The sequence below is a fragment of the Bos grunniens genome, chromosome 9 (assembly GCF_055505025.1).
Source record: "Bos grunniens cultivar Pamir isolate PY7600 chromosome 9, Bosgru_T2T1.0, whole genome shotgun sequence".
Classification (NCBI taxonomy): Eukaryota; Metazoa; Chordata; class Mammalia; order Artiodactyla; family Bovidae; genus Bos; species Bos grunniens.
Genome location: NC_141173.1, coordinates 40,905,677 through 40,923,816, shown reverse-complemented (window position 1 = coordinate 40,923,816; position 18,140 = coordinate 40,905,677). Strand labels below are relative to the sequence as shown.

Sequence of the window (18,140 nt, the reverse complement as noted above, 5' to 3'; positions counted from 1 at the left end):
GACCAGTCATCAGCTTTATGTATTACATTATTAAGAGAGTGCCATGAGAGACCTTTTAAAACAAAGTTAGATCTTTTCTCTTGATTCTTACTTAAATGTTATGCATCAGAATCACCTAAGGAGCTTTTCAAAGGGAGGGAAAACACCTACATTCTGTAGCCCACACATAACATATTCTGAGTCAGTAAATCAGGAGGTAGAGTTCCAGTGATTTTGACTCACAGCGTGGCTTGGAAGACACTATTTAATGCTGTTTGTCTTATGATGCTTATGTTTTAAATGAAGACTCTTCACCTCACTTCCATTTCTATTGTCTCTGCCTTTAGGTCACAGTAAAGCTGTTAGGGACATCTGCTTTAATACTGCAGGAACACAGTTCCTCAGCGCAGCTTATGACAGGTATCTTAAGCTCTGGGACACTGAGACAGGTAAGAGCTCACTTATACTAACACATATTTACCTTAGAAATTAGTTCTTTTAAATGGAACAATGTGAGTGGTCTTCTGTGCCAAAATGGTACCTTCTCTAACTGCTGATTCTCATATCATTGGCCATCAGCTAATACCACAAAATGTATATAAAGTTGAAACTGAGCTGTAAAAGTAGCTCTTTCAGTATGAAACTTCCTTTCCATGAAATACAGTTTATAAAGCAAATATATTGATATATAAGGAAATTTGAAATTTTCCATAGACTATGTATTTGATCTTTAGGTTATCCCCTACATAACCTACCATGCTGCATTGTACAATAATAGAAGCACAATAAATACGTGATGAACAGAATTAAATTTAATTGTCCCAATTAGTTAAAATGTAGGTCTAAACTTCCATGGGCAGATTGGTTTTATATATTCACAGATGTACTGATTACATTAGCACATTGTGGCTAGTGTGATTTTATATAATCAGAGAACCATCTTTCATCCTACTGAGTTTTAAGGATAAAGAAAATAGCTAATAGTTACTAAACACTGTTTACCAAGCATTATACTAAGCACTTATATGCAGTATCTTGTTCAGCCCTAACACTATCACTCACTATGAATTTAAATATTGTTATAGATGAGGAAACTGAGGCTTAAGAGGTAACTTTTCCAGGGTTACACAGCTAGTAATGGTCAAATTGGATTTAAACCAACATCTTTCTAATGCTAAACCCCATACTCTTAACCTCTTCGGCAGTGGTCTTCAACTCTTTACTGCATGTTTTAATTACCTGGAGAGTTTTGTCTGCTCTGCAACTGATGATACAGATTTACTTTTGAAAATATTATTTTTAATCATTAAAAATTCATGGAAAGGAACAATGTAGTTTGCAGTAAAGAACAAACAGGCTGCCATTTCTCCAGTTTATTAGCAAGTGATCTCTAGATCTTAATTCCAAGGTTGTCTTTAAATGGTCAAATTTATTTTACCTACTTTAACTTGGGTCTTTGGTTTTAGGACAGTGTATATCAAGATTTACAAACCGAAAAGTACCCTATTGTGTCAAATTTAATCCTGATGAAGATAAGCAAAATCTGTTTGTGGCTGGGATGTCTGATAAGAAGATTGTGCAAGTAAGTCTTTTCATAATATTTTTATTAAGATTCCTGAGCTTTACATTGTATCAGGGACTGGTAAGGAATATTAACTTGTTTAATGTTTGCTACTTTTTAGGGTCTGCTGATGCTCTAGTCTTAGCAGAAAGCAGTAAATGTATAAAAAGATGATATTTGGGAGAATGGCATTGAAACGTATAATATCATATATGAAATGAGTCCCCACTCCAGGTTCAATGCACAATACTGGAAGCTTGGGGCTGGTGCACTGGGACGACCCAGAGGGATGGTACAGGGAGGGAGGAAGGAGGAGGGTTCATGATGGGGAACATGTGTATACCTATGGAGGATTCATGTTGATATATGGCAAAACCAATACAATATTGTAAAGTTAAAAAATTAAATTAAAAAAAAAGATGATATTGAGATTTCTTTTCCTTCTCCATTTATCATTATTATGACCTTTGCTTTCATAAGTCTGCTCTACTTCTGTCTTTGCCCTTTCCTTTATTTGATATACAGTGGGACATTCGAAGTGGAGAAATTGTGCAGGAATATGATCGGCATTTGGGAGCTGTCAACACCATTGTTTTTGTCGATGAGAATAGGAGATTTGTAAGCACATCTGATGATAAGAGCCTAAGAGTTTGGGAATGGTGAGTTTTTATCAGTAAAAATCTGATTTATATAAAGCAAACAACTTGAAATTTTGTAGCCAAAGAGAAAGCCTGATAATACACAACAATCTGAATATTTTCACAACTGTGGTCACTGGCCTGTCGATCAAATTGTTTTAACTATTCAAGTCTCCAGAATATGAAAATTAAAGTTTAAGCACACTACTTTTCATAGTCTTTAACCTATCTAAAGAATATGTATTTTGAGTCATTTTTCTAATACTAATTAAAAGCTTATATAGTGCTGTCTTACATTCTTTATTAGGTATTTTGTTCATCTTTGCAAAAAGTAGGGATGATACACATATAGACTGTATTGCTTATGCTAGGGATTGCGTATAAGATCCTATCCTTAGAAAATAAGAAACTATTTTAAAATCTCTTGATTTTCTAAACATCTGCATTTTGATTACTCAAAAACTTGCCCTAGGTCATCATCCTTATGTCCTGCTGTTCATAGCCTATAATGGTAGAATACAAATGTTTTACTTGTAGAGTATAATCAGAATATATTGGTTAATTATGCTTTCCTAGAGGGAAAAAAAAAAACAGTTTTCTAAAGTCAAGAAATAATAATGTCACTAAGTATCTATCATAGATCATGTTTTATAATCGATTTTCAAAGTAGTACATAATAATCTTTTTGTCAGAGTGAATGTTTGGTTGGAACCCAGCTTGTTTTTATAGTTACTTATAAGACATAGCCGAACTGTGGCTACAGCCTTCAAGGACTAGAAAGTGTCTTTCTACCCCCAGAAGTTGTTCTGCTGTAGGAAGTGAGATGTCTTCAACTACAGGCATCAGTTTCCTCCGGAAACTGAGTCTGTTTGGGGACCTGTGAAAAGTAAAAATTAGTCGCTCAGTCGTGTCCACCTCTTTGTGATCCCATGGACTGTAGCCCATCAGGTTCCTCTGTCCTTGGGGATTCTCCAGGCAAGAATACTGGAGTGGGTTGCCATTTCCTTCTCCAGGGGATCTTCCTGATCCAGGGATCAAACCTGGGTCTCCTGCATTGCAGACAGATTCTTCACCATCTGAGCCACCAGAGAAGTACCTGAGCACATCTGTAAACACATCAGGACAGTTTGGGTAATTGAAGACTTAATGTAATTTAACTTCAGTTTCTCCCACACTCCCTCCACGTTACCTCCAATTAATGGAGAGTTGACTACTATATACATAGTCTTAGCATTATTCTTAAAGTCTTAGCATTATTCTTAAGGTCCATGATTTGAGACTATCTTTTAACTAAGATCTCTCCTACTTCAGAAATGATGTTACATGCTGAGGACCCGATTAAGACATCATTTCATATGGGCCACCTTAGACCATTTGTACAACAAAGTAGTTAGTTTAGCATACATATAACTGTTTTGTTTTTATGTACTCTAACAGTTTGATTATATTTAAACTTTCAGGTGACTTTCAGGTGTTTGTATCTTTGGATGGTATTTTCAGCTCCATTTGAAAATGTGAAGTAGTATAAAAGAAATTGTTAACTGTTTAAATGATACACACCAGTTACAGGGCTTTTAGAACACTTGTGAGTGTTTCCTAAATTAGAGCATTGGTGAGCAAAATATTTTGATTAAATTAAATGTTAACAGACTTTTTTCCCTTCTCAGATATTAAGAAATACTCCTAAGAGTCAAAATACTGATTCATTATGAATGATGACATCCTATAGATTTCAGTTCAATTCTCACTTGCTGTTAGAGCCTTCCTAACCAATCCTCACATGAGATTAGGTGCCTCTTCGCTATCATCCCACACAAACAACCCTTTGCTTCCCACAGCTTTTTATTAATAGTGCTTGCTTATTTATTCCTCTTTTTTTTAATGGGGCGTAGGGTATATATGTATTTTTTAAGTATAGTTTATTTACAGTGTTGTATCCTGACAAGTTCTTAACCATGAGAGAAAGAACTGCCTCAACTCGCCATCTGCCTCCAACACCAGCACAGTGCCTGGCACAGACTAGATATATAAGAAAATCATTATTGTCATAATTATTAATGATGTTATATTTATTGAGCTCTTTCTGTGTCCCAGGCACACTAAGCATTTTGCCTGAACTATTTCATTTAATGGGCAAGTAATCTTATGAGACAGGTATATTTGCTTTTCCTGTTTTTTAGATAAGAAAACTGAGATATATTATTAAGTAATCTGCCCAAGTTCCCAAGAAACTTGAAAGAGCCAGAATTTAAAACTCAGATCAATCTAGTTCTAGAGATTTTCTCTTCTGTTTTTCTCCCCAGTTTTATTGAGGTGTAAGTAAAATTATAATGTATTTAAAGTGTACAACATAATGATTCGATATACAGTGTGAAAGAATTAATTAACTCTTTCACACTGAGTTAATTAACATATCCATCACCTCACATATTTACTTTTTGTTTGGTGAGAACACTTAGTTTGTACTCTCCTAGCAAATTTCAGTTATGCAGTACAGTATTATCAATAATAGCCACCATGGTATACACTAGAACATCAGACCTTATTCATCTTACAGCTAAGAGTTTGCACCCTTTTGCTAGCTTTGCCTAATTCCTACTCACCCCTCCACCCATCCCCTGGCAGCCACCATCTACTCTCTATTTCTGTGAGTTTGATTTTATTTTTTTTAAAGATTGCACAAATAAGTGATACCATGTAGTATTTGTCTGTCTCTGTCTGACTTATTTCACTTAGCATAATATCCATCCTCCTGGTTTATCCAAAGGAAAGTTGGTTTTCTTAAACAATATCATACAAACTAAGCCTGTTACACAGTTTTAAAGAAGAACAGGAGATGTAATTAGATATTGAGCATCCTGTGGTATCCTATATCATGAGCTGTCATAGGCATGTTTTCTCCCAAAGGCATTTATTTTTGTTAAAAGAAAATTTCAGAGGTTGGCACTACTCTTTTATCTTTAAAAATGTCATACATTTTTGTTAGGTTTTTTTTTTTTTTGATGATGATTTCATTTCCAAGCTGAAGATTATTTGTAACATGCTGTGCTGTGCTTGGTCACTCAGTCGTGTCCTACTCTTTGCAACCCCATAGACTGGAAGCCGCCAGGCTCCTTTGACCATGGGGATTCTCCAGGCGAGAATACTGGAGTGGGTTACCATGCCCTCCTTGAGGGCATCTTCCCAACCCAGGGATTGAACCCAGGTCTCCCACATTGCAGGCGGATTCTTTACCAGCAGAGCTACCAGGGAAGCCCTGTTTGTGGCATATTCAGTTCAGTTCAGTTTAGTCGCTCAGTCGTGTCCGACTCTTTGCGACCCCATGAATCGCAGCACGCCAGGCCTCCCTGTCCATCACCAACTCCTGGAGTTCACTCAGACTCATGTCTATCGAGTCAGTGATGCCATCCAGCCATCTCATCCTCTGTCATCCCCTTCTCCTCCTGCCCCCAATCCCTCCCAGCATGAGTCTTTTCCAATGAGTCAACTCTTCACATGAGGTGGCCAAAGTACTGGAGTTTCAGCTTTAGCATCATTCCTTCCAAAGAACACCCAGGACTGATCTCCTTTAGAATGGACTAGTTGGATCTCCTTGCAGTCCAAGGAACTCTCAGGAGTCTTCTCCAACACCACAGTTCAAAAGCATCAATTCTTCGGTGCTCAGCTTTCTTCACAGTCCAACAAGCTTATTATACTGATTTATAATTTCTAATTAGAATACAGTATTATTAAATAGAACTACACCTAGCATTTTTACTAGTAATTATGAAGTTCGTAGGTGTTCAGATTGTTTATATAGAGAATCTCTTGTTGTAGAGCTCATTGTATCAGGAGTCCTTGAAATAAAGGATCTGTTTAAATTTTTTTGTTTACTTTTAGTAAAACATGGATTGATAATGAACCTGAAGTATTGTTAATTTAATTTACAAAATGCTCTTATTTTTTAAAACCATGTTATAAAATTATCAGCTACTAATAATAAATATGAGAAGGGAAAAGCAGTTGAACCTTTTTAAGATTAAGCTCGTCTCAATATATTTGGATCATTTTGAAGTCACTTCTCACTGTTATTTAGAGATATAAAGGGTTTGAGATTTGATAAATCTTACTGTTCCTCAGGTTATACCAGAAAATATTTTCCTCCAACAAAGACTGTGACAGAAGTTTTTTCTAGTTGTTTACTTCTTCTGGGGTGATAGATGGATACAGAAGATCCTTAGTTAAAAGGCATATTATTATTATTGTCTTTGTTGTTTTCTAATTAATCAGTCTTTGAACTTGAACCATAGTTTGAAATTGAAATTGGTGCTTTATATTCCGTATTATTCATCAGATTACATTCCCCACACATTATTAAAAAAAACATTTCTGATGTCTCATGAAAAGCAGCAAGATCAAAATCCTTCAGAACTACTGAATTTTTTTTTTTTTAATCATGGAGAGTATTAAAAATGAAAAGACACTTAGAACTTTGGATGGTTTTAGATTTAGGTTTTGAATTTGACTAGTTTTGAATTTTTGTTGTTTTCATTTTATTCTTTTTTATTTTGTAATCTTTTATTCTCATAAAAAATGTTTAATGTTTTTTCTCCTACACTGTACACATTTGAAATACTTTACATGTAAGCTGAAAATAGAAGATGTCCAGGTGCTTAATCTGCCAGAAATTATGAGATTTCTGGATGGGCTCGGCCTGCTTGCAGATCCCTGTGCGGCTTTGCCTACCATCTACTTGCACTGCTGAAGGCTCTTTAGCATTTGAACCTGCTTGCAGAGTGCCGAGTTATGGTTGATTGGCGGGTAAAAGAATACTTCCGTGCAGGCTTGCCTCAGACGTCTTGCTTCTGTCTACCATGGTACATTTTTAGATGAGTTCATTATTAGAGAACTTATAATAACAGATTATTTTTTAACATAAAGGGAAAAGTTAAAATCAAATAGCAGTAGAAAACTAAATCACTGACACTTGTAATTATCATGGAAAGTCATTTGTATAAGTAAAAGCTTTATAATAATAGAATGTCGTTTCGTGGTTTTCCTTCCTCCAGGAAGTTTCATGAAAGTTTAAATATATAATTTCAAGAGCATCTCTTTGTTTCAGAGATTATTCTAAAAGTACTTTTAAAAGTTACTATTCTGATATGTTATTTTTAATTTTTAGGGATATCCCTGTGGATTTCAAGTATATAGCAGAACCCAGTATGCACTCAATGCCTGCAGTGACTTTGTCTCCAAACGGTGAGTTAGTAGTTACAGTGTTTTTAAATGAGCTTCTAAGACACTGTGTGATTTTTGTTTTCAAAAGAGCCTTGGCCATTCCCTCCTGGGGGAGGTCTGTCACAGTGCCATACTTGTATATTAGAAATAATCACTGATTTTCATGTATGAGTCACCTCACCCATTCTCTTGTTTTTTTTTAAAAAAGGTAAAAATAAAAGAAACAATGATTTGCAACATTGCCCAAGCATCTAAGGATTTCCATCTGAGAATCAGGGTTTTGGGTTTGTTTTTTTTTAATAATTCTTCCAACAGAATCATGTTCAGCAACTCATTTAGTGATTTACTGTGAGCTCTTTTTCTTTTGGGGAATAGGTAATTTTGTTCTGGTTCCTTATATGAGAACACCTTAGCAATTCACCATAAAAGATTTTCTCAGACAAAAATTAAAAAGATAAGTCTGCTTAATACTGTTTTCTATTCAGTAACTCATGGCCTTTTAAGTATGAGTACTCCAGATATACTGATATAATTTTACATGAGGATATTAAAGTGGAGGACCTGATGTTTGGGCAGCATGGTCATCAAAGCCACTGTTAGCTCATGTAGCTGCTGTGAGAATAGAGCAAGGAAGAGGGAGCAAGAGTTTGCTCTTCCAGTCGAAGCATCTACCATAGGCAAATCGGTGGACAATTGTCAAGTGTCCTGTGATTTTTATGAGAAGAGCAACCTCACAGGGTGCTGTTCTGATAATCACCATATTGTATACAGTCACATTTGTGCACCTACATTTCATACAGTGTATTTTTAAACCATCTGTCACCAATACTGTGCCCATCTTGAACAAGGCCACTTACTTAGTCTGACTATGAACATTGTTAGGGTCATCCTTTATAATGTCTATAACATATAGGATACAAAGATACTTCAGTTTAGACTCTAGTGGTTTTGGTGAATCCTAGGTAGATGAAAGCAATGTGGCCTAAATCAAAAAAAATGGGCAGACGACCTAAATTGACATTTTTCCAAACAAGACATACAGATGACCAATAGGCACATTAGAAGATGCTCTTCATCACTAACTATTTGAGCAGTGCAAATCAAAAACTACAGTGGGGTACTACCTCACACCAATCAGAATGGATGTCATTAAAAAGTCTATAAATAATGCTAGAGAGGGTATGGAGGGAAAGGTGACTCTTACACTATTAGTGGGAATGTAAATTGGTACAGCCACTATAGAAAACAGTATGAAGTTTCCTCAAAAAACTAAAAATAGAGTTGCCACATGATTCAGCAGTCCCACTCCTGGTCATATACCCAGACAAAACTGTATTTTGAAAAGATTCATGCACCCTTGTGTTCATGGCTGCACAATTCCCAAGGCATGGAAACAGCCTTAATGTCCATTGACAGATGAATGGATAAAGATGTGGTACATATATACAATGGAATACTACTCAGCCATAAAAAGGAATGAAATAATGCTATTGCACAGAATGGATGGACCTGCAGATTATCATGGGCTTCCTTGGTGGCTCAGTTCAAGTTCAGACTTTGTCAGAAAGAACCCCTGGAGAAGGAAGTGGCAACCCACTCCAGTATTTCTTGCCTGGGAAATCCCATGGACAGAGTAGCCTAGTGGGCTACAGTTCATGGGGTCTCAAAAAGAGCTGAACATGACTTAGTGACTAAATAACAACAGAGATTATCATACTAAGTGGAGTAGGTCAGAAAGAGAGAAACTAACACTATATGATATCACACATATGTGAAATCTAAAATAGAACACAAATGAATATATATATATAAAACAAAAACATATTTTCAGGTATAGGGAACATACTTGTGGTTGCCAAGGGACATGTGGGGAGGGTGTTGGAGTCTGGTATTAGCAGATACAAACTATTATATAATAGAATGGATAAACAATAAGGTCCTCTATATAGCACAGGGAACTATATTCAATATCTTTGATAAACCATAATGGAAAAGAATATATGTTTATCAGTCACTTTGCTATATAGCAGAAATTAAATGCTACATTGTAAATCAACTATTACTTCAATAAAACTTTTTAAAAAAGCATTGTGTTACTACAGTATTACTAAAATTGTTGTACTTAATTTTTTTTTTATTAAAGTTACTAAAGATTTTTTTTATCATATCTTTGTACAGTTTTATTTAATAATCCTAGGTTTTCTCACCTGGAGTTCATCTTTCCTCTTTCTGTAGTTAACACAAATAGTCTTTCTCTCTCCATGGTTCTATTATTTATATTTATTACAAATTCATTTCATTTCTTAAAATTTAATTTTGTTTTATTAATGCTAAACTCAGGAAGTTTTTGTATATCCTTATTTAAACAGAAGAAAGCTTTTATAGGAAAAATGCTAAATGATACAAGATTTTATGAGCAAAATCCCTTACTCTATTAAATACAAATATTTCTCACTTTCAACAAATCTGTAACACTTCACAGGCAGTATGGTAAATTTATTTTCCTATTATTATATAGTGGTTAGAAACAAAATAATATTAATGACTGAACCTACTTAAATAAAAGTCTTTTTAAATTTTTCAGTCTTCCTCTAAAATGTCTCATTTATTGAATTTACAGGGAAATGGCTAGCGTGCCAATCAATGGACAACCAAATCTTAATTTTTGGAGCACAGAACAGATTTAGATTGAATAAGAAGAAAATTTTTAAGGGCCATATGGTAGCAGGCTATGCTTGTCAAGTAGACTTTTCACCAGACATGAGGTAAGTTTAAACTTTCTCATTTATTCCCGTATTCATATATGATGATATAAACTACTACTATACAAATAGCAACACTGTACAAATCACTTTTATATATGTAATTGTATGAGAATTGTTCAGATTGTCTAAATGCCAGATAAAAGACAAGAACAAATTAAGACAGTTATATTTGGTGCTTTTTTTTTTAAGTTCTTCAGTATATCTCTCTACATTGTTAGTTCTGTGCCCTTTAAGCACATAATGAGACCCTGTCCATATAGGCAATATCTTTCTTTCTTTCTCCTTTTCTAAGCAAGGCTGAGAGGACTATAATCACTATATTGCTATGATTCAATGAGCCCCAGAGGAATTAATCCTGTATTGTGGGGTTGAAGTTAACAACTTCACTACAGCTTTTCTGTGCTAAAACCTCAAATCCAGCCTCTGAATGTTTCTCAGTCACACTAGATTTTTGAAGCCTAGAGCCTTTCTAAGAGTGAAACTCTGTATTCATTCCACTGTTGTTAGCTAAAATATATGGGTGTCACTAATTCATAAATTCCTGTAACCTTGTATGTTTAGCCTGGTAATTGGCACTTAGACTCCTACCTTTGAATGAGTATTGGACATATTCAGAAGCTTTTGGAGCCAAAAATAATTACAAAGATGATAGTTGAATGAGCCTACATGTGTTTGCATGGTCTACATGTGTGTGCTTGGTCTACATGTGTGTGCATGGTCTACATGTGTGTGCACGGTCTACATGTGTGTGAAATTGACCCCCTTACACTGTTTCTGACTGTCTTAGAGAGTGATTGTGATCCTGCATTCACTGTGGCCCATGGGTCTCCCACTTTTCCAAGTTGAAAGTAATTTTTCTGTCTTAGACTGGTCACTCAATGGGGAGGTTTTTTGATAGAAGATTAAATTATAGGATGCTTTATACACTACCTTATTATTCAAATATTATACAGTCACATTGATTTTTTTTATGTTAAAGTAAGAAATATAAACTCTTTCTCTGTTCCTCATCTTGTTTACCATTTTAAGGTGCTTAAATTATTTGAATTTATTTTTCTTCTCATTACAGCTATGTGATTTCAGGAGATGGAAATGGAAAGTTAAACATCTGGGACTGGAAGACCACAAAACTCTACAGTAGATTTAAAGCTCACGATAAAGTGTGTATAGGTGCAGTGTGGCATCCTCATGAAACATCTAAAGTCATAACTTGTGGTTGGGATGGTCTCATTAAATTGTGGGATTAATGGGATTAATCCTTAAACTATCTAGGATCATTTTTGATCCAATATCATATTTAACTATATTTAATTATTAAAGGTGTTGGATGACAACTTGATTTACAGGTTATGATTTTCTTACATGGTCTTGTGAAGTTGAACCATTGTTTTAAAAAAAAACTTTGTAAATTTGTCTCATATAATTTCATTAGCAACTTCATTTTGTTCTTTATAGATGTTATTTATACAGAGAATGACCATTGACTTTACATTTGACAGGTGGTTATTGCTGGCAGGCGGTTTGGGTTTACCCCCATGATGTACTAAAAGGATCTTTTAGGAGCTGAGAAGGAATCCCTAATGGATTACCTCTTCAACAGAAAGGAAAGAACAGGGATGATATGATTTAATGTGAATCTGAAAAGAAGGATAGAAACCACCCACAATTACTGTTCCCATTATTTCCCATGGGTCAGTTCTAATCTTTTGGATTCAGGAGTTCCATTATTTTTTTATTACTTATGTTGTGTCTGCTTAGTTGTAAGCCAGCAATCTTCTCTGACTGCAACATTTCTCTAATTGTTAAACAGTGTAAAATAAAAATCAGTCCAGAGTTCTTTCCTTGGCTTTCTTCTTGATCGGTATAGACAGGACTATATATAATCAGAGAATCACATTATTTTTGAAAATGGAACTCAAGAGAATGAATCAAGACTTTGAATTGTATTTGTATTTACTGTCCAGTAAGGACCTGGCTACACTTTCAGAAATCAGGGTCTCCTAGGTCACTGTTCACAGAAGTTACTATTGAAATACTCCTCATAGGAGATTGGGTGTGAGAACATAGTTCAAAATGTCAGCCTGTAATTTCTTTGAAGCTATATGTTTTATCTTGAAAACTAATCTGATTTTGCTTATGAATATATTCAATAGAACTTTTTAAGATTAGAAAAATGTTAAACTTCTTTCCAAATCTTTGGGTAAAATTGACACTCTGGGAAGATGGGTTCCTAATTTGAGAAGCAAGGACTGTGATTGGTTTAAAAAAGATTTTTTTTTAACTTCAGATTGTGAAATCAAGATAGCTTCTTAAATATAGTAGCTAATAGCACTTTAGTTTGACAAGCCATTTCTCCTTTCTTTTTTCTTTTTTACAAATCTATATCAGATATTTGAATGTAGTGTGAAATATTTCAGTGCCACGTGATAAAAGATTGGCTCATAGCTGCTCAGACTGCTGACTTGGAGACCAGAATCTTGTTGAGTGTTGATATCCTAGGACTCATTAGCCCTGAGTCCTGTGCTATCAAGAGCAATTTATACTCGGTGCCCTTCGAACTTCCATTTTTAAACATTAAAATTTAAAAAGACCTGGTATAGATGACCAGGTGGTATAGCCACATATAAATTTCAAATAAAATTTAAAAAGAGAATAAAAGCTGTAGAGATGTATTTTGGACACAGCACTCAAATAATACACTGCCTTGCTGCTGCCATTTCTACTTCTTGATCTGCTGGGAAGGGTGGCTGCCATTTCCTGAAGAGGAAAAAAATTCAATCAGGAGCTTTTCTGTAGTCCCAACCACTGGTTTTAACAAATGTGAATTACTGAAATGTGATGGGACAAAGAATTAATCATACATTTGAACTGTCTTGTTCAGGACCAGTATTATGTATTTTACAAATCATAACTTCTAAATCTGGGTTTATTTTATTGTGTTTTTAACTGTTTCTAAACTAAGGAACTGTATATAAAAGTTGTCTCTTTTTTTAAAAAGATGGTATTTTTAAATAAAGCATTTTTGTAGAAAGTGTTATCAACATTTTTGTTCTTAGTCTCCTTTTGAGTCTCAACTCTGAGACACCAGATTAAACCATTTGCAGATTTTAAATGGGTCATTTTTCTGGGCTTTCCTGATAGCTCAGTTGGTAAAGAATCTGCCTGCAATGCAGGAGACCTTGGTTTAATTCCTGGGTCGGGAAGATCCGCTGGAGAAAGAAGGCTACCCACTCTAGTATTCTTGGGCTTCCCTGGTGGCTCAGCTGGTGAGAATTCGCCTGCGATGCGGGATACCTGGGTTTGATCCCTGGGTTGCAAAGATCCCCTGGAGAAGGGAAAGGCTACCCACTCCAGTATTCTGGCCTAGAGAATTCCATGGGCTCCTTGGGGTCACAAAGAATTGGACACGACCGAGCGACTTTCACTTTCACTTTGATTTTTCTGGGGAGAAATGATGCTTTAAAGGTGAGTATAGTATATTAATGGGCTTATCCTAAATAAATGACAAAAATACAGGACAATGCCCTCAGAGCACACAGAGTAAGTTTTAACACAGTCTATATTTATTCAGTTGGTGCCACTGAGTCTTGATTGCACCTATTTTAGAGTACACAAATGTGTGGGGTTCTTTTCCAGCATTAAAAATTTCAAGATCATATTGTGACTGAAAATAAGTGATTACCATCTGGCTCGTTTTCCTCACTGCAACCCTTTTGTCACACCCAGGACAGATTTCCTTCCTAAAAGTTAAGGATAGTAATGATGCTTTGGTAGAAAATTTAATGAATATTTACATAGTGAAGCACAAGCTGGGAATATTTTGTCCTTAATAAGGAGCCAGTTTTAAGATAAGGAACATGGAGTAGTATCAAACAGGCATTTCTCTAAGGATGAAAGTATAGAGTGATTTTTGAGGATGCTCTGTGAGGCTGGTTGATGTTCTTAGCTATTAATTACCTGGAAGAAAACATGGACAGTGATATAACAAACCCTATGGTAGCTGTAAGAATTGCAACACCAGCAACAATTATAGAGACTCTACTTGAAAAATACTGTTTCTCATAATGTGGACTAAGAACTACCTGGAGATGGTGCCCCTTACTGAGATACAGAATTCAGAAGAAAGTAGTGGATGATTAGGGAACCATAATGAATTCAGGTATGGAGAGGGAAGTGTGAAGTGCCATCCAGGTCAAAATATCCATCAGCAGTATTAACTTTGGGTCTCAAAGAGACCTAGGGAAACCTGATGCTATTTTTCATCAACAATGCATGTTTTTCTCATTTTTGTCATCTTTGAAATAGAACTATATTTTAAAATCAGTGATGTGTCATAATTTAATTGGCAGCATTCTTTCTTAATGGATCATAAAATTACTGATGAAATACAGTATAAAAAAGGCAAATACTAAGGGGACCTAAGAAGAAGAGAGGAGCCAATGGAAAGAAGATTCCATCATAGCACTTGGCTCAAAATTCATGTTATCAAATATTTACTTGACCATTGGGTAAATGAATGACCTAGCAAAAGATTGCTCTGAGACAGCACCCCCTAGAACCAGTTTTTTATCTAAATTTTTCAGCTAATGGATTTCCAAACCATGTGATTATAAATTCAATTTCTTAGACTGAAGGTTTCAAATTCTTAGAACAAACTTTGATTTTCTACAGAGCTACAGGAAGGGTAGACTTCCTTGTGCTTGCAAGAAGGGGATAGAGGTCCTTTATTAGAACCCTCTTCCATTGAGATTGTCACCCTCCAAAGGGCCCACTGCTACAGGTTATCAGCTCCAATCCTGTCCCGCCAAACAACAAGCCTTATCTCTAATGCTCTAGGCCCCTGGCCCCTTAACTGTTATACTGAACTCTTAAGACCACTGCAGTGTAGGTTCCTGCTGCCTCTCAGGTTCTAGGGTCCCTCTGAACCTTTTGTGTCTGAAGGTTTTTCTTTCTTGGGCATTCATATATATACAGAAACGTGTGTGTGTGTGTGTGTGTGCGCGCATGTGTCTATACACATGCATACATATATATTCACACATATACATAAACAGAAAGATCACCATGAAAATACATCCTTAATCTAGTATCTTTGAATATTGCCACTTTTTTGTTAGAACATTCTAAAAACAAGTATAAACAAGTGCAGTCTGAAACATTCTGGTTTTTAGAATCTTGGGAGCTTAAGTGTGTTGCCTAAAAAGGTACTTTACCTAAGGGTACTTCACTTGTTGACTGGAGAGCCATCATAACGAATTCATCTTTAATCTAGGCCTTTTCTTGTGAATAAACATATCATTTGGTTTCTCTTGAATTTATCCTAAGACTTCCCTTTTATAGCACACAAATCAAGAAATTACCTAACCACCCTCTAAGCCTTCTCTAATCACAAAAATCTTAGAAGAATGAGATTCTTAAACTAGAAGAAACCTTAGAAATCAAATATTCCAACCTAAGATAAGAAAATAGGCCAATAAGGGTGATGAATTGCTTGGTATCACACAGCTAGTTAGCAGCAGTGTCAGAATCTTTCTCCCTTCATCCTGCTATCCTGTCTCCTCTACATACTTCCACTTAATTGTGTATTTTAAAATTGTCATATTTGTGTCGTGATTTTTGTGGCTTCCAGCTTGCTTTCTCTGAGGTAGTTAATAGACTGTGTTTATTTCCTCCTTTGGTAAAACAGAACCTGTAACTAAAAGGCATTCTAACAGCCTGTTCCACTAGAGTTAGACCAAATGGTTAACTGTGGTGGGAAGGACTTTTCTGACTTCAGTCAAATAGCCTGGACAACATAATATGCTCTCTCTCCTTTCTACTCTTTGAAAAACTATCTTAATATTTTTTGTCCTAAAAAACCACTGTGGTTTTCATCACTTTTATAGGAATGCCTGCCCCTGCCCTTGACAGAAGTAGCCTTACATCATCATACTTTTCTTTCTCTCATAAACTGAAAAATATTCTCCATGGTACTGTGAGTTGTGATCTAACACAGTGACTCTAAAAAGTTGTTCTCTGTTTAAAAAAAAAAAGAATGAGGAATGAGAAAAGAAGACTGAGGTTTAGTATCCTAGGATAACTTCTAACAATACTTGAGCCTTTAATTATTATCGTACTTATTTGATTCAATTATTACATAGCTCTCAAGTCCCCAAGGTCAAGAAAGATCTTCAGGTTAGCATCTTTAATCAGGAATGAGGACTACTGCAAGTAGTGTAATAAACAACCATGTCAAGAAAAGGACTTGTGCTTTAAATTAACCAAAAAGACAGAGACTGATTCATCTAAATTCCAAAGATATTTTTAATATCAGAAAAAAAGTCAATGACAATGATGAAATAATCTCACTGAAAAAATCCTATGTGAAATAGCTTTCTTTATATTCATATTCAACAATATTTATGGAGCACATTTGACCCAGCAGGTCCCATGGTAGGCCCTGGGGATACAGACATGACTCCCACCCTCATGGAGGGAAAGTCATCACATAAGCAGACTCATGAAAGTAAACGGAGTGTGAAGCTGGGGAGCACAGAAGACACTGTGGTGATGGTAGTGGTTTAGTCGCTCAGTCGTGTCCAGCTCTTGAGACCCAGTGGATTGTAACTCGCCAAGCTCCTCTGTCCATGGGATTTCCCAGGCAAGAACACTGGTGTGCGTTGCCATTTCCTTCTCCAGATCTTCCTGACCCAGGGTTTGAAACCACGTCTCCTGCGTTGCAGGCTGTAGGCGGCTTCTTTACTGCTGAGCCATCAGGGAAGCCCAGAAGACATTGTAGGGAACATAACTGGGGGCCTTCAATAAGGGGGGGTCCCTGAGGAAACAATGTTTGATTTGACATCAATCCTTGAAAAATAATATTTTCTTGTACAGATAGCTTATTTTTATTGATACAAAATTGTGGTTTCTCACTAATGTTATAGAACTCACTTAGACTTTTGGATATTATATGATATATACCCACCTAGGAGAAGGCAATGGCACCCCACTCCAGTACTCTTGCCTGAAAAATCCCATGGACAGAGGAGCCCGGTAGGCTGCATGCATTCCGTGGAGTTGCGAAGAGTCAGACACGACTGAGCCACTTCACTTTCTTTTCACTTTCATGCATTGGAGAAGGAAATGGCAACCCACTCCAGTGTTCTTGCCTGGAGAATCCCAGGGACGGGGGAGCCTGGTGGGCTGCCGTCTATGGGGTCGCACAGAGTCAGACATGACTGAAGCGACTTAGCAGCAGCAGCAGCATATACATACTAAGCTTCTCTATTAAAATAGTCTAGAATTTAAACTTAGCAGGAAAAAAAATCCCTTACTATTTCAGACAATCTTATTTCACAAAAGCTATCACTAAGAAAAACTTAAAATATTTTATGAGAATATGAAGCTGCTAGTTTAACACAGCGTTAGTTTTAACAGGTATTTGTTGAGCACTCGTATTTCCCTGTATTGTGCTTAACATAAAATGTGACAATATTTAGCTTGCTTGATTTACTTAAGGACAGAAATACAATAAAATAATTTCTATAATTTCTAAATGTAGGCAGTTTAAGAATATATTGAATCTTTGGATTACAATTTCATGTGGTAAGTTCAAATACCTTTTTAAATGTGAGAAACAGGAACATATTTTAGCATATAATTAAACGTACTGAATTCACAAAGAACCAGCAACTGGCAGGTACAAAAAAGAATTATGTTATTGCTTAAAGACAAACATAAACTTATCGCTAAAAGAAGAGAATTATATTACATAATTGAGCTTGTAGGTACCACTGTATGGTCAAGTAGCAATAGAATTATCAATGAGGCTTTCATTTTTCATCTGGAGAAATATGATGAGGCTGGTTCCCTGGTATTAATTCAAGCTTTACAAAATCCAAACATGTAGTATTTAGGAAACACAAATCTTGCATGGTATTTACTATATAATAAATACAATCTTATAGCCAAAGCAGAAATGCTTACATGAATAACTGATTT

General features: G+C 35.7%; 2 protein-coding genes across 3 annotated transcripts in view; one reads left to right on the top strand and one right to left on the bottom strand.

The window, feature by feature from the left end:
- CDC40 (cell division cycle 40) overlaps nt 1–13,201 on the top strand; it is a 48,219-nt gene extending 35,018 nt beyond the window's left edge. For both annotated transcript variants that reach the window (XM_086317353.1, XM_086317355.1), the window contains 6 exons: nt 327–428; nt 1,446–1,561; nt 2,066–2,199; nt 7,340–7,416; nt 10,016–10,160; nt 11,230–13,201. In XM_086317353.1, the coding sequence (XP_086173479.1) occupies nt 327–428; nt 1,446–1,561; nt 2,066–2,199; nt 7,340–7,416; nt 10,016–10,160; nt 11,230–11,407 (752 nt within the window). In that variant the 3' untranslated portion in view covers nt 11,408–13,201. The remainder of the gene's footprint in view (nt 1–326; nt 429–1,445; nt 1,562–2,065; nt 2,200–7,339; nt 7,417–10,015; nt 10,161–11,229) is intronic.
- Nucleotides 13,202–16,445: 3,244 nt separating this feature from the next.
- Nucleotides 16,446–18,140, bottom strand: part of METTL24 (methyltransferase like 24) — a 130,811-nt gene continuing 129,116 nt past the window's right edge. The window contains exon 6 of the mRNA XM_086317365.1: nt 16,446–16,974. Coding sequence (XP_086173491.1) covers nt 16,729–16,974 — 246 coding nt within the window. The 3' untranslated portion in view covers nt 16,446–16,728. The remainder of the gene's footprint in view (nt 16,975–18,140) is intronic.